Source organism: Macaca mulatta, chromosome 14, assembly GCF_049350105.2.
Source record: "Macaca mulatta isolate MMU2019108-1 chromosome 14, T2T-MMU8v2.0, whole genome shotgun sequence".
In the NCBI taxonomy this organism is placed as follows: Eukaryota; Metazoa; Chordata; class Mammalia; order Primates; family Cercopithecidae; genus Macaca; species Macaca mulatta.
In genome coordinates this window covers 110,989,077-111,014,416 of record NC_133419.1, presented here as the reverse complement: position 1 = coordinate 111,014,416, position 25,340 = coordinate 110,989,077, and the positions used below count along the sequence as shown (strand labels likewise).

At 37.5% G+C, this 25,340-nt stretch overlaps 1 protein-coding gene across 3 annotated transcripts in view; it reads left to right on the top strand.

The window, feature by feature from the left end:
* Positions 1–25,340, top strand: part of RDX (radixin) — a 96,158-nt gene that overhangs the window by 56,613 nt on the left and 14,205 nt on the right. For 2 of the 3 annotated variants that reach the window (XM_077964262.1, XM_028833948.2), the window contains 4 exons: positions 3,190–3,350; positions 4,937–5,029; positions 8,291–8,533; positions 9,744–12,335. In XM_077964262.1, coding sequence (XP_077820388.1) covers positions 3,190–3,350; positions 4,937–5,029; positions 8,291–8,533; positions 9,744–9,908 — 662 coding nt within the window. In that variant the 3' untranslated portion in view covers positions 9,909–12,335. Of the gene's footprint in view, positions 1–3,189; positions 3,351–4,936; positions 5,030–8,290; positions 8,534–9,743; positions 12,336–25,340 lie in introns of those variants that run through there. The other variant, XM_028833947.2, reaches the window with a different exon arrangement.

Here is a 25,340-nt window from a genome sequence, read left to right as displayed (position 1 = left end):
TGTTGGCCAGGCTGGTCTCGAACTCCTGACGTGAGGTGATCTGCCCATCTCTGCCTCCCAAATTGCTGGGAGTACAGGCATGAGCCACCGTGCCCAGCCATCTTTACCGTTTTTAAGTATACAGTTCAGTAGTAATAAATATATTTATATTCTTTTTTTCCTCCCTTCAGTTCCCTCCACCCACTTCCTGGCCTTTGGTAATCACCAGTTTATTTATCTTTATGAGATCCACCTTTTTAGCTCTGACATATGAGTGAGAACATGCAATAGTTGTCTTTCTGTGCTTGGTTTATTTCACTTAACATAATGGCTTCCTGTTCCATCCATATTGCTGCAGATGACAGGATTTCATTTATTTTTGTGGCTGAATAATATTCCATAGTGTGTATATGCCACATTTTCTTTATCCATTCATTTATTGATGGGCACTTAGGTTGACTTCATGTTTTGGCCATTGTGAATAGTGCTGCAATAAACATAGGAGTACAACTATCTCCAATGTATTGATTTCCTTTGTTTTGGATATAAACACCCAGTAGTGATATTGCTAGATACTATGGTAATTTCCGTATTTTTAGTTTTTTGAGGACTGTCTATAATGTTCTACAAAGCGGCCTTACTAAATTGCATTCCCACCAATAGTGTATGAGTGTCCCTTTTCTCTACATCCCTGCCAGCATCTGTTACTGCCTTTTTTTTTTTTTTAAACGGAGTCTTCCTCTATCGCCCAGGCAGCCTTCACCTCCCGTGTTCAAGTGATTCTTAGCCTCTGCCACCCAAGTACCTGGGATTACATGCATCACCATGCCCAGCTAATTTTTATAAATTCCAAAGTCCTGGGATTTACAGGCGTGAGCCACCTTGCCCAGCCTTGCCTGTCTTTTTGATACAAGCCATTTTGACTGGGGTGAGATGGTATCTCATTGTGGTTTTGATTTATATTTCTGTGATTATAGTGTTTAACATTTTTTTCATATAGCTTTTGGCCATTTGTACGTCTTTTGAGAAATGTCAGTTCAGATGTTTTGCCCATTTGTAAATGAGATTATTTGGTTTTCTGCTATCGAGTTTGAGCTCTTTATATATTCTGGTTATTAGTCCTTTTTTAGATAGACAGTTTGTAGACACTTTCTTCTGTTCTTTAGTTTATCTCTTCACTTTGTTGGTTGTTTCCTTTGCTATACAGAGCTTTTTAGCTTGATACAATACCCATTATCTCTCTTTGCCTGTGCCTTTGTGGTCTTACACAAAAAACCTTTACCTAGACCAATGTCCTTTTTTCACTTCTTTGGGTAGACTGATTCCTAGGTGTTTTACTTTTTTTTTTTTTTTTTTTTTTAAGCTATTGTAAATGGAATTGCTTTCTTGGTTTGTTTTTCAGATTGCTTACTGTTGGTGTATATAAATGGCTACTGATTTTAATTTTAGTTTTTAAGAAGAGATGGTGTCTCACTCTATTGACCAGGCTGGTCTCAAACTCCTAGCCCGCGCAATCTTCCCACTTTGCCGTTCGAAAGTGCTGGGATTACAGGCATGAGCCACCATGCCCAGCCCTGATTTTTTAATGTTGATTTTGCATCCTGCAACTTTACTGAATTCATTTATCAGTTCCAGCAGTTTTTTTTTTTGGTGGGATCTTTAGGTTTTTCTAGGTATAAGATCATGTTATCTGCAAATAATGTTAATTTGACTTCTTTCCTTCCACTTTGGATACCCTTTGTTCTTTCTTCTTTCTTCTTCCTCTTCTTTTTTTTTTTTTTTTTTGGCCTAATTGCTGTGGTTTTTGTATTATTTTATTAAGAATTTAAAACCTAACCGAAGAGTCATTCTTCTCCAACCATCTCAAAACCTTTCAAGTGTTTTGTTTTGTTTTGTTTTGTTTTGTTGTTGTTGTAGTTTTTGAGACAGTCTTGCTCCGTTGCCTGGGCTGGAGTGCAGTGGTGCAACCTTGGCTCACTGCAGTCTCTGCCTCCTGGGTTCAAGCGATTTTTCTGCCTCAGCCTCCCCAAGTAGCTGGGATTACAGGCGCCCACCACCATGCCTGGCTAATTTTTGTATTTTTAGTAGAGATGGGGTTTCACCAGGTTGGCCAGTCTGGTCTCAAACTCCTGACCTCAAGTGATCCACCCACCTCGGTCTCCCAAAGTGCTGGGGATTACAGGCATGAGCCACCACACCCGGCCTAAAACCTTCCAAGTCTTAACTGCAATTACTTAACTAGTTCTGATCAAGACCAACAAAATTAAGGACAGTAAGTAAAAGGTTGTAAGTTACAGTTAGCTTTCAAATTTCATAATATACACATTCTCTTAGTATACAGTAAAGGAGAATCATTCTTTGTAGGACCTTGTACTGTCTTAGTAGGTGGCATTCTGTTGTCTTCTGTCACAGGGCTTAAATAATTGTCAGAATAATATTTAAAGTTAGAACTTTTAAACTCTCTTAAAAATTTATTTTCCTTTCCTGTTCAACTCATTGGAATAAGAAAAGAGATTTGATTTAGTGATCTATACACTTAAGGATTTAAATTCATGTTATTTATCTCCCAATATTACTTATCTTCATGCCGTAGGAAGTGATATATACCAGTAACTCACATTTTTTCAATTATTCATATAATTCACATCAAAATTCCTATTTTTGAGTTAGTAAATACTGTTTTCAATCTTAATTTATTGGATTTACTTATTAGTTTAGGTAAGTAAAAACTTAATGGAAGTGTTAAAAATGTATTATAGATTTCTGAAACATGGCAATTTGTTTACTGAGATCAAAACTTTAGATGGAGAGATTATTTCTTAAAAATAAAATAAAGTTAATGCTTGTAGCCTTTTTACATAACTTGAATTGCAAAAGATTTTCATGTCTCTTTAAAAATTATTAGGCTTTTGCCAAGTTAGAAATGAAATGTAGTGCCTGTAGTCCTAGCTACTAGGGAGGCTGAGGTGGGAGGATTGCTTGAGCCCATGAGTTAGAGGCTGCAGTGAGCTATGATTGTGCCACTGCACTCCAGCCTGGGCAACAGAGCGAGACCCTGTCTCAAGAAAACAAAGAGGTATATACGTATTTACATGTGTGCTAATTTTTAGAAACTGAACAGATTTGATTTCTTGCTACTATTTTAGCTTCTTTTGATAATGAGAATGTTTGGAATTAATCACTGTTGGGGGAAATACACATATTTCACAGAACTAGAAGAACAGACTCGAAAAGCTCTAGAACTGGATCAAGAACGAAAACGAGCAAAAGAAGAAGCAGAACGGCTTGAAAAAGAGCGTCGAGCTGCTGAAGAGGCGAAGTCTGCCATAGCAAAACAAGCTGCCGACCAGATGAAGAATCAGGAGCAGCTAGTAAGGAACTGTCTTCTTAGAGAAAAAAGTTTAAATAAAAGCATAGAGTGAACCCTCTAAAAAGAAAAAACAAAAAGCAACCATTTTGTGCTTTCTGGAAAGCAAGCCAAAGATAACATGTAACTTAGTAACAAAGTGTGGACAAAAACCTAAAACTTTTATTTCTGCCTAAACAAAAACCTAAAAATACAAAAGAATAAGTTTTTTTTTTTTTTTTTTTTTTTTTTTTTGAGACGGAGTCTCGCTCTGTCACCCAGGCTGGAGTGCAGTGGCCAGATCTCAGCTCACTGCAAGCTCTGCCTCCCAGGTTCACGCCATTCTCCTGCCTCAGCCTCCCGAGTAGCTGGGACTACAGGCGCCCGCCACCTCGCCCGGCTAGGTTTTTTTTTTTTTTTTTTTTGGTATTTTTTAGTAGAGACGGGGTTTCACCGTGTTAGCCAGGATGGTCTTGATCTCCTGACCTCGTGATCCGCCCATCTGGGCCTCCCAAAGTGCTGGGATTACAGGCTTGAGCCACCGCGCCCGGCCTATATTTTTCTATAGATTATTTGTAAATGGAGTCTCTTGTCAGCAAAAGGTTCTGATTCACTTTGACATTGGACAGGTTCCACAATAAGTCAGTTGGCATCTTTTGCTTTAGATAAATTAATATGTTATAGTTCCTATGAGATAACTATAGGCCATAATTGGTTGGAGTTTTTTGTTTATTTAGTGGACTTGCAAATAACGAGGTATAAGCATGTTACTTAAAAGATCCTGGATTTAAATATTAGTTCACACATGCTACTTGCTATGTATGTGTCTTTGGCTGTTTCTGAGCCTCAGTTCCTTCCCTTTGAAAAGAGGAATGATGGCTGGGCACAGTGGCTCACGACTGTAATCTCAGCATTTTGGGAGGCCGAGGCAAGCAGATCACCTGAGGTCAGGAGTTCAAGACCACCCTGACCAACATGGCAAAACCCTGTCTCTACTAAAAATACAAAATTAGCCAGGCATAGTGGTGCACACCTGTAATCCTAGCTACTTTGGGAGGCTGAGGCAGGAGTATTGCCTGAACCCGGCAGGCGGAGTTTGCGGTGAGCTGAGATCGTGCCACTGAGCTCCAGCCTGGGCGACAGAGCGACACTCCGTCTGAAAAAAAAAAAAAAAAAAAAAGAAAAAAGGAATGATACTACCTGTTAGGATTATTGGGGAATTACATGAGATGATTTGACAAAGTGCCATTTAAAGTATATAGCATTACATAAATATATTTTCTCTTTTGTAGACTTTAACAAATAGTTTATTGATGAAAGTTTTCTTTAAAAACCTTTTAAGTTACACATTTTAAGTTCCTGCTACTGAAAGCAGGATTAACTGCTTGTCTGTAGAATAATAGTAATCTTTTAATTTTGTCTCCTCCTTAGCTCATTACTTCAAGGACTTATCGTAAATAAGCTATTTAAGATCTTAAGAAATACTATATTTTTTTAAATGGAAGACTATCTAAGAAAAACATAAACAGCCTAAGCATGTACATTAAAGCTTTGTTGACTTATAAGATTATTCAAAATATGTTAATTTTGGAATTATATTGTTTACTTTAGGCAGCAGAACTTGCTGAATTCACTGCCAAGATTGCACTTCTAGAAGAAGCCAAGAAGAAAAAGGAAGAGGAAGCTACTGAATGGCAACACAAAGTAATCATTTGTTCATTTACTAGCTTTTATTGAATAGCTTTTGTACCCAGGATTATGCTGACTTTATAGAGATGAATATAAGTTACTGTCATAATTTAGAGTGGGAAAAATACTTGTGTATGTGTATTGTAAATATTTATCTACGGATATAAACCAAGTACTTTGGGAACACAGAAGAGGTGATTAATTTCTGTGGGGTCCAGAGAGTTGTTGGGAGACCCATATACATTTAAGCTGGGTCTTGAATAATGAATTAAATTTTGGGGGTACGAAAGATTGGGACGTAAGATTGGGAATAGTTAGAGACTGAAGAGGTGGTCATTCCCGACAGAGGGAACTGAATGACTATAGGAAGTATGAATGTATGTAATAGATTTGAGGATAACCAATAAGCAGCCGAAGCTTTCGTGTTGTTCAGAAATGTTGGAAGATGTGGCCCTCAAGTTAGATAATAGGGAATTGTGAAGGGCTTTAAATAAATGCTCTGCTACAGCAAGGCAGTGGGAGTATCGATTGACTTGGGGCTTAGAAGATTTCAAAACAGGATTGTAACATGATCAGATATGATTTTCTAAAAACCATGTAGTGATCAGTGTGAAGAAAGGATTGGGATAGTGGATACTTAAGAGATAAAGACCCAAACTGAGGATGTGGAAATGAGAATAAAGAGGAATGGGAAGAGATAAGAGACATTTTGTGGTAGACACAAAAGGGCGTGGCAACCAGTGATTGGATATGAAGTTGAATTATTTTTATTTATTTTTTATTTTTTTATTTTTTATTTTTTGAGACGGAGTCTTTGCTCTGTCACCCAGGCTGGGGTGCAGTGGCGCGAACTCGGCTCACTACAAGCTCCGCCTCCTGGGTTTACGCCATTCTCCAGCCTCAGCCTCCCGAGTAGCTGGGACTACAGGCGCCCGCCACCTCGCCCGGCTAGTTTTTTTTGTACTTTTAGTAGAGACGGGGTTTCACCGTGTTAGCCAGGATGGTCTTGATCTCCTGACCTTGTGATCCGCCCGTCTCGGCCTCCCAAAGTGCTGGGATTTATTTTTATTTTTTTAGAGACATGGTCTTACTCTGTGTCCCAGGCTGGAGTGCAGTGGCACAATCATAATTCATTGCAGCCTTGAACTCCTGGGCTCAAGGGCTCCTCCCCTCTCAGCCTCTGCAGTAGCTGAGACTACAGGCATGCGCCATCATTTTTATTTTTGTTGAGAATGGAGGTCTTGCGATGTAGCCCAGGTTGGTCTCGAACTGCTGGCCTCAAGCAGCCCTCCCCTCTCAGCCCCCAAAGTGCTGGGATTATAGGTGTAAGCCACTGTGTGCAGGTGATACTGAGATTTCTAATATGAGTCCTAAGTACATGAAACCACTATTGTCTAAAGTAGCACACAATTGTAAAATCAGGCTTTGATTGGAGGGATGGGGGACTATAAGATAATGAGAGTTTAATTCAAATGACAGTAACTCTTAAATGAAAAGATAATTTTTTTACACCCAAAGATATTTAGTTTTAGAAGATGATTTTTCTACAATAAAATGTACTTATACAGAAAACAGTTTTCTTTTTTTTTTTTTTTTGAGACGGAGTCTCGCTCTGTCACCCAGGCTGGAGTGCAGTGGCCGGATCTCAGCTCACTGCAAGCTCCGCCTCCCGGGTTCACGCCATTCTCCTGCCTCAGCCTCCCGAGTAGCTGGGACTACAGGCGCCCGCCACCTCGCCCGGCTAGTTTTTTGTATTTTTTAGTAGAGACGGGGTTTCACCGTGTTAACCAGGATGGTCTCGATCTCCCGACCTCGTGATCCGCCCGTCTCGGCCTCCCAAAGTGCTGGGATTACAGGCTTGAGCCACCGCGCCCGGCCAGTTTTCTTTTACTCTTAAGTAAATCTTAAGGTTTCTTTTACTCTTAAGTAAATTTTAAGTAAGTAGCAGTTTAAATTTCATTGGGAAGTTTTAGATGTATTGAAAATTAGTTGTATATAAATAAAACTACAAAAGGAATTCCACTGTTAATTTCCCAGTTACTCTACTTTGTTATTAGAATTTTTTAGATCCCTTTTAGGGATGATTTGTGAAATTTAGAGACACGTAAACTTTAAAAAAATCAGCGTATTACAGATATCAAGTCTGTGAATTATAGAAAATTAGAAAATGCACACAAAAGACAATTGTATTCCCATAAAGTAGGGGCAGTACTGCAAAACCTTAGTACATATCCTTCCAGGATACTTCCTGTTTATATATTCAACGTGAAATCTTACTGTATGTACTATTTCATTTTAGTGTATTTTCATCTCATAGAATATTAGGCTATATTCAGAATTTCCCAAAAAGTCTCATAGCTAATTTGCCAGACAAGTGTTCAGAGGACTTTGCATTGTCTCTATTTGCTGTAAGTCTCTTTTAATGGAGGGCAGTTTCTCTTTGTATTATTTTGATTTATTGAAGGGACCTACAGAATGTCCCAGCTCCTATATTTGTTTAGTTCTTTCCTTGTGTCATTGACCTTATCGTTTAACTCCAGTATTTCCTGTGAACCAGAAGTTAGATCTAGAACCTGGGGAATTCAAATTAAAAGTTTTTGACTACAGTGCATCAGAGGTGAGAATTCCATATAATTTAACATCTAAACTGGAGCACTTGAGAAAAAGGGGATATTGTTCATAATTATACCAGGACAACAGTGTAACAGGACTTTTCCAGGTAAACCAAGATAATATGATCACCCAAATAATTGGTGATGTTAGATATTTCAGATTGTATCATATCAGAAGACAGTATCTATAGTTAACTCACCATTAGTATTTGTTAGTGATCATTGGATTTGAGTAACGACAGTCTCATTCCTCTATTTTTCGGTTACATTTTCCGCTTGTGGCTCAAATAAAATCTATTTGGCATAGGATTCTTCGGCATTATACGAATATCCATTTCTCATCAGCTATTTGCACAACAATTTTAGCAAACAGTTGATAATCCTTGCCAGAATTAGTACTTATTTTTTTTGCATGTATGCTTGTTTTTCTTTTAACCTGTCACTGACTTGAAGCTTGCAGAATTAGTAATTCTAATGGGATTTGCATAATCTTTTGATTTTGTCCTTTACCTGTTGGCATTCTTTTATGAAAATAGAGCTTTCATAAATAGGGCTTATTTCATTACCTTGAAATATAGTTTCTGTTAAAAAAGCAGTATAACTTGATTGTTTTAATTACTAATTTTTGAACTAAGTTGCTCATAAACGTATTTTTAATGTTCAGGCTTTTGCAGCCCAGGAAGACTTGGAAAAGACCAAAGAAGAGTTAAAAACTGTGATGTCTGCCCCCCCTCCACCTCCACCACCACCAGTCATTCCTCCAACAGAAAACGAACATGATGAACATGATGAGAATAATGCTGAGGCTAGTGCTGAATTATCAAATGAAGGGGTAATGAACCATAGAAGCGAGGAAGAACGTGTAACAGAAACACAGAAAAATGAGCGTGTTAAGAAGCAACTTCAGGTATTTAAAATTTGCAGTTGTATGCACATTTGAAATATAGTTTGCATTTTCCCCATCTTAGACAAACTTAGTTAAAAAGAACATAGAAGTTTTAATACTGACTGGCCTTGTGATTGGTTTGTGGGTATTTGGCCTATAGTCGTTATTTCATTTCTTCCGTTGTGTGAACCCATTAGCAAATACCTGTTAGCTTTGAATAAACAGACCTTAGTGAGTTATTTAATTACAACTTGACCCATTTTAAAAGGTATAAAGTATTCTAATGTCGTGTTGAAAAACAAATGAATTTAGTTTTTAATCAGTAATATGTACATTGAGGGCCAGGCACAGTGGCTGGGATTACACCTGTAATCCCACACTCTGGGAGGCCGAGGCAGGTGGATCGCTTGAGGCCAGGAGTTCAAGACCAGGCTGGCCAACATGGTGAAACTCTGCCTCTACCAAAAATACAAAAATTAGCTGGGTATGGTGGTATGAGCCTGTAATCCCAGCTACTTGGGAGGCTGAGGCATGAGAATTGCTTGAACCTGGGAGGTGGAGGTTGCAGTGAGCCGAGATCATGACACTGCGCTCCAGCCTGGATGATAGAAGTGACTCTGTCTCAAAAAAATAAAATGAAATGAAATGTACATTGGAAAGAATGATAGTTAATATACTATGTTTAAGACATTGCATAATCTTAATTATTTGTTCATATTTTATATTGGCAAAAGGTCAGTATATCACATGGACATAACTAGGTCAAAGTAGAGGATTTTAATATTATGAGAGCTTTCTTTTTTCCCAGTAAGTTATCTAATATTTTAATTGTTGAAATCTTTAAATATTAAAATAAGGTGATAGTTAGAATAAATATATTAAGACTTTTGGAGAACGCTTCCCTTGAGGTATAGATTTTAAATCTCACAGTAATATTAGTCTGTAGTGGCTGCATTGAACTTTTTAGCCATTTCAAATATTAGATGAGGAAGTTAAGGACATTTAGAATAATGTACAAAATACCATGGTTGATAAATGTGGAAATGAAAGGCCATGTGTATTCTTCCCTTACCACTGCCACCACGATTACCAAAGCAAACTTACACACTAAAGAAAAAGGTTTCACAGTGGAAATGATTTGGTATATGTATTTATGCATCTTAAAGCCATTTTCATAAATTTTTTTAAATCTCAGAAAATAATTGTTGTACTTTTAATTTTTTAAATATAGGCATTAAGTTCAGAATTAGCCCAAGCCAGAGATGAAACCAAGAAAACACAAAATGATGTTCTTCATGCTGAGAATGTTAAAGCAGGCCGTGATAAGTACAAGACTCTGCGACAGATTCGACAAGGCAATACAAAGCAGCGTATCGATGAGTTTGAAGCAATGTGAGAGCTGTTATTTTGCATATATGTTCTTCATAAGCTGAACCACCAACAGAGAAAAGCAGGCCTTTGCAGATATGATGGAATGCATCCCACCTTGCCAAAGCACTTACACCGGTTTGACTGTGCTAGCTAAAAGACAGATTTAAGGGGAGCTCTTCAGCATTAAGGCAGTATGATATCATGCTTGGTTTTCTTTTTCTTTTGGTCCAGGGAATGGAGAATGGTGTTCCATTGCCTCCTTTCACATTTTTTTTCTTTTTTTTTTTTTTTCTGTTGAAGATTAACACTAATTATCATGTCTGACAAATGTGTATGTGTGGTTTCAGTTCTGTGTACATTTTAAAGGATAATGTTGATGAACATTTTATGGGTTTCCCTTGTCCCTTCCATATTTAACCTGTGTGTATTTCCACATTCTCTCTCACATTTTCTCAGTGTGCCCGTCTCTTATCTGCCATGTCCATAGCCATAATCCCACCATCATACAGATCAGGCAGTGTTTAAAATGATGGTAGGTAGCACAGTGGACAGTCTTTGATCATTATGTAGAATAAGGCTATGAATCATGAAAGAGATTAGAACATTTAATAATGTATGTACAGCTGGTGGTTAGTTTTTTTAAATCCAAATTTAATTGCCTTATTGGATATTTGATATTTGGTTATTTAATCACAGTCATCTTGAACAGCTTACATTGATTGGCGTTTTATCTCCTCTAATCCTTTGATGGCTTTTTCTGCCTACCATTTCACAGAGGTTTAGACAGCAGTAGTAGCTCCCTAGGAGAGTTTACTGATGAAACAGCCTCTGCAAGATTTTTAAAGTTTTGTTCTTTTATAGACTGATTTAGAAAAACAGATGATTAGTAAAAAAAGAAAATATACATTTGTTGGTAACTGATTTTAATTATTTTTTAAAACCTGGACCTTTCTGGAAGGGCAGCATATAAAAACATCAGTCCCGAGGAGGGGACAACAATACTACCTCACTGCTACACCTGCGATGACTGGTTCAAACACAATGGAGTGTGTAAGCTATATGTTTTATAATTCATGATGATAACCTTGATCATCAAGAAATACTTTTGAAATTTCATTTTCCCTTAGAATATCTTAGAGTGCTAAATTTTTAACTGCCTTTTTGTAGAGTCAAACTGTGGGATTCTGATTTATATTAAAATTGTAAGCTCCTCACTGGTATACTATCATCCTGGAGGGCTGTGGTATGGCTAAGAGAGAGGGGGAATGAGAGAGAGAGACTCTCTGTGTGTGTGTGTGTGTGTGTGTGTGTGTGTGTGTGTGTGTGTGTGTACTCTTGTGTGTATGAGAGAGAGATGCTAACCTTGTAACATGAAGAATGTCTGTACCTTGATATGATAGGTACATAATCATTATATATGGCTTCTAGATCACTGTGCTTATTTTTTTTCAATCTCTGACTAAAAATACTTAAATTTTGTTTGTTAATTCTATTTTAGAAATTATAATTTTAGTTTATATTAATTTCAGTTATATCTTACTGAAGAAATCTTTCCAGTCAGAAGGAGGTTCTAATATTCACATGTTCTAATACTTTGTTTATTGTAAAACAGCTAAATTTGGAGATACGTAAAGCCTTGTTTTCTCTGTGTGGTTCAGCTGCTTTCCATTTGGTATTACACAGTCAAATTTACATTTATTAAAATTGCCATTTTATTAAACATTTTCATGCACAGTAGATTCAAGTTGTGTCTGAAAATATCTCTTGTGTTTTTTTGATTTTGCTGACTTTAAAAGGATTAATCTGGGCAGACATTATGAAAAAGAAAGGTTGCGTTTAATATATTTTTTGAACTTTGTAGGACAAAACATAGCTGGTTAACCTTGAAGTGACTGTTGTACCATGGTTGTGCACGTGCTTCAGAATCCTATGGAAGACAGTGTTCCTACTTGCAGTACATCAAAGGAATGGATGGTGGACCCTACTGTTCATGTTTTGAAACATAAATGTTCACTTTAAAGCAATTGCCATAATAGATAAAAACCTGAACTTTCATTGGATTTTTGTTAATTTTCCTCATTTTGAATTATGTGCACTACCATAGCTACATCAGTTTGATACAGTATTGAAAAATTATCAGTTATATTTTGCTGTTTATGATCTATTTGTAGATTAGGATTAAAATGGATTTAATCCATTTTTAAGGCTGTGTGAATTTTTCTAAACAAGAACCATTTGCAATATGGATTTCATAGAGATTAAACCAATTATAACTTATCATTAGCAGTCGTGAGCACATGTTCATATAGTCAATGTAAAAATACACTAATGAGTATTTGGTAAATCCCAGTAGGCTTTTACTAGCATAATTTTGTGTTGTACAATTAAGTTACATTTACATCTCTAATTTTGGATAATATTCATTGGTTAACAATAAAGTGACAAAAGCTCATGCCTTCAAGGTCCACTGTTGTTATTTAACATGGATTTCTTGTATATTTCTTGAAAATTACAATCTTTATCGGAGCCATGAATCACCACATCTTAAAAGTAAGAAGTAGATAGGAAATAATTTTAAATCCTCATAGATCTACTCTTTCCCCAAAATGATACCTCTTTGGTATGGAAGTAATAGTGATTAATTCTGTGGAAAAGTTAAATTATTAAATTAAACTGACTTTCTTGACAACAAAATGTAATTTAGGGTTTCCAATCACTGCCTTTATTGTATAGTGGTTAGTTTCTTTTGCCTGAGGAAGATACAGTTTTTTGTCATTGATTCATCTCACTATTAGCATTTCAACATTCTTTAAAGAACCATATGCTAAGTATATTTATTTAAAGTACAAGTTCTTATTTTGAAGCTATATTATAGAGCAGTTACTATAAATCTAGAAGTTGATTGCCTTTTTCAAGTCTTCTTACTAATTTTTTACTTAAATGAGTGATAAATCTATAAAAATAGTAAAAGCTAGATTTTTTTGTTGATAGTAATATTTAACTGTCACTTTTATTTCTGTTCTCAAGGACACATAGTGACTTTTTTACTCTGATCCTGTCAGAAAATGGAATTTTAAATAATATTTTGATTTATGTCTAGAGTTTTTAAGAGCTAGAATGGCCCCTTATAAAGTTATGTTAGATTTTATTGGCAGTCACTCTTATCATTAGAAGTATTTCAATATTACTGTGGTTTTTTTTTTAAAATCCCACTATATTCTGTTCCAGTATTGATCACCTTGTTGATTGTTAATGTTTTTAGAAATGAAAAAATTTTTTTAATTCACAGGCATCCCATTTTACATATGCACAATAAAAACAATTAGTCTTAAAAGTTAAAGCTTGAAACTAAAGTCTAAGGGATTACTAACTTTAGCATTAATATACTGAACTAATGACTAAACCAAAGCTTAGATACCGTTAGTAAGAATAAGAGAAAACAGTTCAGTGTGGAGCTGTACTGTTAGGTTCCTCTCTGGAGTCTGTTCTAAATGAACAGAACTTTAGCATTTTCTTATTTTTAACCTATCAAATATTCTAATGTGGTCTGTCACATGGAATGACAGTATTGTAGCTCATACAAAAGCTCTTTGGATTCTACAAATGTTTTTGATAACTTTATGAAATGTTCAGGCAGCCTGACTCCCCACAGTCTACACTAGTAACTAGGAAAACCTGGCTCCCTATCATGTTCCATATGTTAAAGCTTACCACATTCTTATCCTTAGCTTTTCCAATTAAATAATTTTAACTCCCAATTTTTCCTTAGTAGTCCTACCTCTTACTGTGTCCATCTATCAAGATTTAAGAACTACCATTTTCCCTGTGGAAAGATCATGGCTATGTGGTTCAGCTACTTTCCATTTGTGGGTAATAGACACTCAGATTTACATTTATCTGTTAAAATTGCCATTTGTCTCCTCAATACTTTGACTTCCCTTAACCTCTGTAGTACAAGAGTTTTCTGATTTGGGGTTATATATACTACTTTAGGAGTTGAAGTATTTCTTACACAATTTTTACATTAAAGATCTTGACTAAGGTGATACCCCATGACACATCCTTTGCATTCAGGTTTATGTTTTGGCTGTGGAGATCCCTAGCTACTCAGTGGCTCCAGGTTCTTATTTAATGGTCGTCATTTAGCCAATACATTTTTATTAAATGCTGGCTATATTCAAGGACTTAGAAGCAAGATTAGGATGATTGTGACCCTTTGTTTTGGCCTATATAGGGGACTTCAAATATTAATTTATTTTAGCTCTTAGATCATTTCCATTTATCTATTACAATATCATTTCTTTTAAAATGGCAATGCCACATTGTTGATTCCTGTTATTTGTATGCCCAGATTCCTCCATGTTTATAGCTAGCTAGTTGCTTCTATCAGTGCAAATTATTATTTTTACCACCCTATTCTAATTGTTCTTCACTTTTATTTAATCATTATTTTAAATATTTGGATTCATTTTTATATTTATGCATGCTATTTAGTTTGCTCCTAAAAATAGTGATACTGGTTTTAGTTTTTTATTACTAAATCAGTATAGCCAAATGTCCATCTTCCTACTGGTAATATGCGATCAGAATTTCTGAGATTATTTATATGACTATTTTTGGAAAAGTTTCTTTTGCTAAAACATGGATTTATTATATGAAATTCTTGCACTGTGTTACAATGTGTGCTATGATATCCCTTTTATTTTTTTTCAATGTAAATATGATGTTTTGTATTATTTTAGACCTAGGAATAGTGTGCTTTTTAGAATCATAAGGGAATGTGTATCTCCTCCCTCCCTCTCCTTTTATATATATTTAAAAGTCTATGGAATTCAAGTCTAGCATTTGAATTCTATATGCTCTCATTGCATTTACATAATTATTTACTTTTAAATTTTAGCTGTTTTCATAAAAACAGTTTTGAGATGAAGGAAACTTACACAATAAAAGGAAGATTAATAAGCAGGAAAATTAGTAACTGACAGGGAATATGAATGAATACTCAGTATACATTTCTCAGGTATGCTTGTTTTCTGATAAATTACTTAATTTTCATTTCATAGGCCAAATTTTAAACACCAGTTAATAAAGTTATTCTAAAAGAGTCTCTAATTTTAAAAGTTTTTCTAACCTAGGAAGACTCATTTTAGACCCCCCAGCTGACAAACCAGTCAAATATGAGTAATTGGTAATATCTGTATTAAATATTGAGAAGATTAATAAAGTTAAAAGTTTACAGTTGAATCTTTTTTTATCGTGGTAAAATATACATAAAATTGACCATTTTAACCATTTTCAAGTGTACAGTTCAGTGCCATTAAGTACATTCATGTTGTTGTGTAACCGTCACCACCATCCATCTCCAGGACGTTTTCATCTTCCCAGACTGAATCGTGTACCCATTAAATGATAATCCCCCATTCCTCCCTCCTCCCCAGTCCTTGGTGACCACTGCTCTACTTTCCGTCTCCATAAATTTGATGTTTCTAAGTACCTCATAAAAGTGAACTCATACAATATTTGTCCTTTCGTGTCTGGTTTATTTCACTTAGCATAATGTTTTCAAGGTTCGTTTATGTTGTATGTATCAGAATTTTATTCCTTTTTAAGGCTAAACAATATTCCATTGTACGCATATACCATATTTTATTTATCCATTTGTCTGTTATTGATGGACACTTGAATTACCACTATCATTTGACTACTGTGAATATTGCTGCTTTGAAGATTGGTGTACAAATACCTTAGAGTCCCTGCTTTCAGTTCTTTGGGATACATCATACCCTGAAGTGGAATTGTTTGGTCATCTGTTAATTCTGTGTTTAATTTTTTTTTTTTTTTTGAGATGGAGTTTTGCTCTTGTTGCCCAGGCTGGAGTGCAGTGATGCAATTTTGGCTCACTGCAAGCTTTGCCTCCTGGGTTCAAGAGATTTTCCTGCCTTAGCCTCCTGAGTAGCTGGGATTACAGGCATGCACCACCATGCCTGGCTAATTTTGTATTTTTTTTTTTTTTTTTTTTTTTAGTAAAGATGAGATTTCTCCGTGTTGGTCAGACTGATCTTGAACTCCCAACCACAGGTGATCTGCCCTCCTTGGCCTCCCAAAGTACTGGAATTACAGGCGTGAGCCACCACACCTGGCCCTGTGTTTAATTTTTTGAGGAATTGTCATAATATTTTCCACAGCAGCAGCACCATTTTACATTCACATAGCAGTGCACAAGGTTCTAATTTTGCCACATCCTCACTAAAAATTGTTATTTTCTGGGTTTTTTGTTTGTTTGTTTGCTTATTTGCTTGCTTGCTTGATTTTGATAATAGCCATCCTAGTGGCAAAGGAGTACTTCATTGTGGTTTTGACTTGCATTTTCCTTTGATACATTTATCAAATCATAAAAGAAATTAGACGTCTTGTCATGTGTTTATCGACCATTTGTATATCATTTTTGGAGAAATGTCTATTCAAGTTTTGCCCATTTTAAAAATTGCTTAATTTTCTGTTGTAAGAATTCTTTATATTTGGAATTCAAAATATTAATCCATTATCCCAGGATTTGGAATATTAATTCATTTTCAGGTAGGAGTTCCAAATCTTTTTTCCCATTGTTAATTGCCTTTTCGCCCTTGATATAGTGTAGTTTTCTTTGATGCACAAAAGTTTTTAATTTTGAAGAAGTCCAATTTTGTTGTTGTTGCCTGTGCTTTTGGTGTTTGTGTTTTTTGAAGAGGAAAAATAGTTTTTAATGAAGAAGGTGTTACAGAAAGGCAAAGCAGAAGGGAATACGTATAGTGGTTAGTCTCTAGACTGTAGAAATGAAAGTAAATAGGTAAACAGTGGGCATTGACTGTAGGATGATAAAGCTAGACTGGGTTGGGCCCAGGAATTTATGGAGCCTTGAATCCTATGTTTAGATGGTTTGATTTGAGGACAACTGGTCGCTTTGGAAAGGCACAGCTACAGAAAGGAACAATAACTAAACCTTGCTTGAAAAAGAAACCTCATGTTGTGATGTAAAGTATACTAGAAAGTGCAGAGGAGATAACATAATAGAAGAGCTATGTCTATTGTAGTTAGCCTAAGAAAGGCCATGGCCATGGGAATGAATTTAAAGGAAATTCTGATAAAGGAAATGTTTAAGTGTAATTTGCTGTCATGTTTGCCATATTGTTCATGTTTGTGGTAATGTATTTGAACTTACTTTCCAGCTGACCTCTTTCGAGACACTTAAAACCTCAGTTTCTTTTCTTTTATCCATGACTTTTTGGGAATGGGTTCTTTAGTGGCACAAAAGAAGTAGAAATTAAAGACATGCAAGAACAAATGGATTTGGTTCTGGGTTCTAACTCCAAGTCTTATACTCTTGTACTCTAGCTTTTATAACTGATTTTATAGTTCTGAATCAGATTGTCCTTTTTCAGAGCATTTCTCTGGATTCAGATTATGGTCACTTCCATTCTAGATGCATTATCTTCATAAAAATGTATGCCTAACCGAGGCTTAATATCTGTATGTTTGAAGTTTTAATACTGGTTTATAGTTGAAAACCGTTACCTCAGAGTAATGCTTATAACAATAGTTTATCAAACTTCTTTTTGCTCTCAGATGACCTTCATAATGTACTGGCTTTTAGAAGAAATTCGAAGGGTTTTTTTTTTTTTCTTTTTTAAACAGTTTGGGGTTAGTAAAATGATTTTTTCAGCTCATTATGAAAGAATTATGTTCACCAAAACACAACTCAGAGAAGGTTATCTCAGAACATACAGGCACAATTATTTCCTGGCTGTGACAACCCTTAACAACTCACTTTGGAAATTTCTATAGATTTCTTTCTTTTTTTTTTTTTTTTTTGAGATGGAGTTTCACTCTTGTTGCCTAGGCTGGAGTGCAGTGGCGCGATCTCGGCTCACCACAACCTCCGCCTCAATCAAGCTCTTCTCGTGCCTAAGCCTCCCAAGTAGCTGGGATTACAGGCACGTGCCACCATGCCCAGCTAATTTTTGTATCAGAGATGGGGTTTCTCCATTCTCCATGTTGGTCAGGCTAGTCAGGTGATCCGCCCACCTTGGCCTCCCAAAGTGCTGGGATTACAGGCGTGAGACCCTGCTCCCGGCCTAGATTTTTTAAAAGTTGAAAACTGTACTTGATTATGCTCATCCATTTAGCTTTTGCTAGAGGTATGAGTTGATTCATCTGCTTATACCCAAATGACATCTTAGATTTTTTTTCCTTCTTTTGATTGTTTCTCTCAGGCAATTCCTAATACAATCTAGTTCTCAATTTTTAGGCCATAAAGGTTTTCGAATATACGTAGATAAAATCTTTTGATAGAATTTAAGTTACAGGTAGATGGTTTCTCCTCAGTAACTTTATTTTTTTGAGACAGATTCTCACTCTGTCGACCAGACTGGAGTGCAGAGGTGTGATTTCGGTGCACTGCAGCTTTCACTTCTCAGGTTCAAGTGATTCTCCTGCCTTAGCCTCCCAAGTAGCTAGGACTAAAGGTGTGTGCCACCATGCCCGGCTGATTTTTGTATTTTTAGTAGAGACGGGTTTTCACCATGTTGGCCAGGCTGGTTTTGACCTCCTGACCTCAAGTGATCAGTCCCCCTCAGCCTCCCAAAGTGCTGGGATTACAGGTGTGAGCCACCACACCTGGCCTAAAATTTGTGTATTTTTAAAGCATTTGCTGTTGAAGGACATATAATCTTCCGTTGTATGTAAAAGTAAACAATAGTTTACTTCTTAATTCCATTAATATTTGCAAATGTACTTGATAGTAGTTCACTTGGGTTTCTTAAAATGTTTAGGTTGGTTAAACTGCCTATCATTTTTCAAGAAATATTAACATCCTTTAAAAGTAGTTTTTGTTGATAGGTACAATATAAATCCCTGTCATTTAGTAATTTATTTTATTTTATTTATTTTGTTTTATTTTATTATTTTTTTTTTTTGAGATGGGAGTCTCACTCTGTCGCCCAGGCTGGATGGAGTGGTGGCGTGATCTCGGCTCACTGCAAGCTCTGCCTTCCGGGTTCACGCCATTCTCCTGTCTCAGCCTCCCGAGTAGCTGGGACTACAGGCGCCCACCACCATGCCTGGCTCATTTTTTGTATTTTTAGGAGAGACGGATTTCACCTTTCACCGTGTTAGCCATGATGGTCTCGATCTCCTGACCTTGTGATCTGCCTGCCTCGGCCTCCCAAAGTGCTGGGATTACAGGCATGAGCCACCGCGCCTGACCCATTTAGTAATTTTTATGCATTCTTAAAATAACCTGAGATAATACTTCCATTTTGTAAAAGCTTTGTACCAGACAATATAAGACCTGGAATTAGAACCCAGAACCTAATCCTCTGGATAGAGTTTAATGTACTATATTAAACTCTAATCAGTTATATTGGAATGCCACTTTGTATTCCAGTATAACTGATGTTTTAAGGATGTTTAAAATGGATTTGGGGGGCATAAGCTGTATAAAAGGCTTTGTATGAAATTTTCCATTGGAAAAGTAGGTTTGCATCTCTACAGGTTAAGGTATGTAAATTTTTGGAATGTTCTCAAGCATTGGGAAGACTGCAAGTAAGTATGTCTTCTAGATAACGTGTGATATATACAGATAGGAAAATGTTCTCTGCCACTTCTTATTTTTCAACCATTATGCTTTAGCTCTTAAACATTAGACATTTAAAAGATTTTCAGTGTAATAGTACTATGAAAGGAATGCTGAATTAGGAGAAAAGAAGGCATGATGTTTATTCCCTTTTCCATAAAATAAGATATATATACATTTGCATGCAGAGTCATTCATTCAGTGATTTTCAGAGCAATTGCTGTTTGTGCACTGTTGGAATTATGGGAGATAGATGGATCGATGAGACTTTGCGACTCTGCCAAGAGAATTATAGTTAATCGGGGAGTTGAGTCCTGGACTCAAATTGAGGTATAGAAAGTATGGTAGTAAGTGCCAGAAGAAAAACTGAAATAAAATGTGCAGGAGATAGAGAAATGAGAGGCCACTTCGTTCAGCTTTAGGTCACTTTGATTCAGTGTTTATTCATGTGATACTTCTTGATGAAGCTGAGAAAATGTTCTTTTAGAGTTTAGATTTTAGATCAGATATTGTTCTTGTGCCTATAAACTTTGATCTTAGTTCGTGTGTGTGTGTGTGTGTATGTATGTGTGTATGTGTTTTGGAGACAGGGTTTTGCTCTGTTGCCCAGGCTGGAGTACAGTGGTGCAGTCTCGGCTCACTGCAGCTTCTGCCTCCTGGGTTCAAGCGATTCTTCTGCCTTAGCCTCCTGAATAGCTGGGACTACAAGCATGTGCCACCACATCTGGCTAATTTTTGTATTTTTAGTAGAGACGCCGAGGCGGGCGGATCACCTGAGGTCAGGAGTTTGAGACCAGCCTGGCCAACATGGTGAAACCCTACTCTACTAAAAATACAAAAATTAGCCAAACGTGGTGGTGGGTACCTTTAATCTCAGCTACTCGGGAAGCTGAGGCAGGAGAATCACTTGAACCCAGGAGGCGGAGGTTGTAGCGAGCCGAGATTGTACCACTGCACTCCAGTCTGGGTGATAAGAATGAAACTGTCTCAAAAAAAAATAAGAGAATCTTTGGGATAGCTGTGAGGCAGCATGATGTTGAGGTAATTGCATGGGTTTTGGATTTCCACATCGAGTTTAAATCTTGGCCTGGCCACTTCTGAGACCTTGGGAATCCACTCAGCCATTTGAGCTTGAGTTGTCTCATCCATTAAACAGAAGTAACACTATTAATCTTGTGAGTGTTGATTGTAATAATAAACATGGAATACTTTGTTTATAGCCTTGGCATATTGGAAATGTTAATAAATAGTAACTTGTGTCATTTTGGTTTTCATCTGTCAGTATTATGAATATTCATATTTGTAGCCAAGTCCTTTGGGCTCCATTTTTAATATGTTTTGTTTACCTTTTAAGGATTCTAGTTATGATTCTCTTAGAAGGTATCACTCCCCATGTTTGTTGAGTGTGTGCCGGGCCTATGCAAAGCATATGGAGATAAGAAAGACATGCTCCTAAGCAGTAAATAGTTTATGGTTTTTTCCGGTACACAAAATAAATCTTTCGTATGTGTTTGTGTGTTATGAATAAGTGAGGTTCCCTCCTCAACCCCTTAATATTATAGTCTGCCAAGTCTCAGTCCTTCTGTCTACAGTTGGATCTCTTAGTGACTTTATCCAGTGTCATTGCTTTAAATACCACCTGTAGGCTGAAAAACTTAAATCTCTAACCAAATTCTCCCCTGAACTTCAGATGTGTGTATCTAACTCTCTACATAACATTTCCAGTTTGATATCTAATAAGCATCTCAAACTTACTATGTTAAACTCAAGATCTTCCCTCCTTAAACTTGCTCCTGCCTCAGTCTTCCGCTTCTCAGTTGATAAATGGCAAGTCCCTTCTTCCAGCTAATTAGGCCAAAACCTTGGCCACATCTATGACTCTCTCAGTCTGTCCATCCAGTCCAATCACAAACCTGTTGGCCCAGCATTCAAGATACATAATGTATCCAGAATATGACCATTTCATCCTCCACAGCTATCAGTGTTCCACCCACAGGATTGCCTGGATTATTGCAGAAGCCTTCCATTCTGTTTTCTGGATTTCCTCTTTGCCATTTTACAGTCTTTTAAGAACTTACAACAGGTAAGTCAGACCATGTCACTTGTGCTCAAAATCCTTCCAAGGTTTCCCATCTCTGAGTAAAAGCCGTGTCCTTTTCAGCGGTCATTTGCAACCTAATCTATTCTGGTCCCTGCCAAAGCTCTTGGGCCTCCTCTGCTAATTTCCTCTTCTCTTGTTAAATTGAAGTCACACTGACTTCCTTGTTATTCTTTAAAGCAGCCAGCTGGTCCAATTCCTCTTACTTAGCTTGGAAGACTTTTTCCCAGACATTGTTATGATTTACTCCCTTGCTACCTCCAGGAATTTGCTTAACTGTCACCTCAATGAAGCCGCCTCTTACAACTCTATTTAAAATTGTACCTTCCCCAAGTATCTTGCACCCATTTCTTACTTTTATTTTTCTCTATAGCACTTGCCATCTAGCATACTATATATTTACCTATTTGTATTGTATCTGTCTCACTGTGCTAGAATGTAAGCTCCATGAGGGCAGGAATTTTACTGTTGTGTATACTGGTATATGCCCAGGGCCTAGAGCGGTGCCTGGAATGCCATAGATGCTTGCTATTTAATAAATGAATGGATAGATGAGCTCTGAGAGCTCAGAAGGAAGGCACCTGATCTTACTGCAGAGCTCCAGGGAAGGCTTGCTGTAGGAGATGGTCCCTAAGCGAAGTCTTTCAGGATGAGTTATTCTTAATCGAGGAGGCAAAGATAGGAAAGCTTTCTGGAAAGAAGGAACTGCATATGCATATACATTGAGTCACAAAAGGATGTGGAGTGTGCTGGGACTGCCCATTTGTATTGAAAACAAAGTTTGAGATTCAGAAGGTAGTGCCATAAAATACAAGGAAATCATGAGGGAGAGCAGGTTTGGGTGTGCCCGTGACATTTCTTTTTGGACAATTTGAATTTGGAATGCTGATGGAATGGCAGATGAAATTTCCCAAGGGGAAAGTGTAAGGAAAGAATTGGTGGGTTTAGTATAGGACCTTGGAGAGCGCCAACCCTGAAGTACTGCCAAAGCAAGGGAGCACCACAGAGACGTGTGGGACAGAAAGCTGACTGCATGTGACCACCAGTGCCACACGGGGAAAAAAATCTATTACGATACTTAAAATGTATACTGGTTTCAGCAACAAGAACATCATTGAAAAGAGCAATTTCTTTGAGTTAGAATAGTTGTCACTTAGTTTAACCGCGTGTCTTCTGGAAAGTGTTTTCCCTAAATCTGCACATAATTCTTATGCTCCAAGAATAACAAGAACAGGAAAATGGTGTCTCTAACAGTGTCCTCTGTCAACTCCATATGTCTAAATCTGACACTTTGGCATGAACCCCACTCCATACCCCTGCTCAAGTCGGTGAGATTATGCCTAGTAAGGTGGAAATCTGTTCCCGTATTTGCCATCTAGAGTAAATAGGCTCCACGAAGCACTTGAGTGATGTCATCCATTCAAATAATGTTATTCATTCATTAAACATTTATTAATGCCTCAAGTTAGGCTCTGAGGATTCATAGATAATTTAATACATCATAAATAATTCAAAACATCATCTAGAGGAAGAAACAAGAGTTAAAAAATGATTATGACAATGAGACAAGTAACAAGAGGCACTCAGAGCTAGGTAGTGACCAACCTCTTGCTAACATTGACAAGGTTATAGAGGTTATTGTAATTGTGAGCAATCACCTTAGGAACAAGTACCATTACCATCTCCTCCCTACCCCTTGCCTTTAGGGCCGAGGGCATAGCTCAGTGGATGTTCAGTGGTGGTCTTGATGCTGATTCACAGAGGGGTTTCAGAGTCTATCACGCTTTAGGAGTAATTTCCAGCACTAGAGCCAAAGGTATCAGCTATATGAGTAGAGGCTGAGGAGGTCTGGTAGCACTGCCTTGGGCTGTCGGTTGGGAAAGTCTGTTTATATCTTGGGCTGCTCTCCTCAGGAGAGGTTAAGATGGACTTTGTGCACGTTCTGGAGCTGCTAAGGACTTTTGGTGGGAGGAGTCCTTCCATTCATTCATCCAGATATGTTAGTGCCTAACAGGCACTGTGTACTAGTCATTCAGAATATCATAGTAGCCAAGTCCCTGCCCTAGTGAACTGACTTCCAGTAGGAAAACACAAACACGGGAAAACAGAATCATTAATGCAAATTGTATTACTAGGTTGAATCATGTGTAGTTGCTGATATTTAACCATCCCTGATCTATAAAAACAGCAATGTTATATCCGCTTAAAACTATGAAGGAAACAAGGGACTGAGTTAGAAGAAAATGTAGTGAAGGACAGGAGATAAGAAAAGTCTCTGAGGAGGTGGCATGTAAGTTGCTACCTGAAGGAGGACAAGGCTAGCTCCTCTTGTTCCTCTGTTTAAATCAAGATGGTAGATGCAAATGCCAGGCAGATGAAAAGAGTGCACTGGGCTTGGTGGGGACTGTGTCTAGTCAGGAGTTTCCTGCGCTGTCCAAAGAGGGAGGAAGAGGGGGCGGGCATCAGCTCTTTACACATGGGGTAGGTAGGCCCAGCGTTGCTATACCTTGTGATCTTCCAAGATAAGCCAGAAACTGGCTTTTAGAGGAAAAGCACTCAAAGATAGAATATTTAAGTTGAAATATAATTTTTACGTGAAGTCTTTCAAATTATACATGTCAGCTATTTCAATGCAGTGGTTTACACCTGTAATCCCAGCAATTTGGGAGGTTGAGGTGGGAGGATTGCTTGAGTCCAGGAGCTCAAGACCAGCCTGAGCAACATAGCAAGATCTCATCTCTACAAAAATTAAAAATAAAATTAGGGCCTGGTATGGTGGCTCACACTTGTGATCCCAGCACTTTGGGAGGCTGAGGTGAGAGGATCACTTGAGCCCGGAAATGTGAGACCAGTCTGGGCAACATAGTGAGACCTCTATTTAAAAAAAAAAAAAAAATATATATATATATATGCGTGGTAGTGCACCTGTAGTCTCAGCTACTTGGGATGCTGAGGTGGGAGGATCACTTGAGCCCAGGAGGTTGAGGCTGCAGAGAGCTGTGTCTGTGTTTGCGCCACTGCACTCCAGCCTGGGCAACAGAGCGAGACCCTGTTTCAAAAAAAAAAAAATTAGAAAAAGTTTTGCAAGCCAAACAAGATACACCTGCTTGCCAGAAGTAGCCCACTGGACACCAATTTACAGCCTTGCTTTAAAATTCCAGGTAGAGGGAACAGCATATGCAAATACTTTGAGGCAAGAAAGAGCTTTACTTGTTCATGGAAAAGACAGAAAAGCGGTATGTCCAGAGCCGAGTGAGCCCAGAGGAGAGTGATGTGTGAGATGAAGTTGAGGAAGAGCTTCCTAAGCCATGGTGAGAAGCCTGCAAGATCTAGGCCAATGTCCACTGAGCAGTTTGGCCCTATAGGACAAAAACATTGCTACCAGAATCGAGCTAAGCAAAGGTAAATTCAAGAGAAGTTTGAGGAACAGAGGTGCAGGGATGGAAGTGTGAGTGTAGTTTGCATTCTTCTCAACAAACTGTACCCTGGGGCTAAACAGGGCTGCATCTGCCTGAGCAAGGGGCACTGTTTCCTTATCCACACAAAGACATCATAAAGGCTGCAGGTGTCCTTGAAGGTATTCCATTTTACAGCTAGGTAACCTGCCCAAGGACAACCACACTGGCAGACTCCGCATTTGGATTTTGGTTTTCTTAGAAGCAAAAGCCCTTATCTTTATGATTACAAAACATGACCTTTCCAGTTGAAAGCCAACTGAGACATGTTTACTTGCTCTTGGAAGGATTATT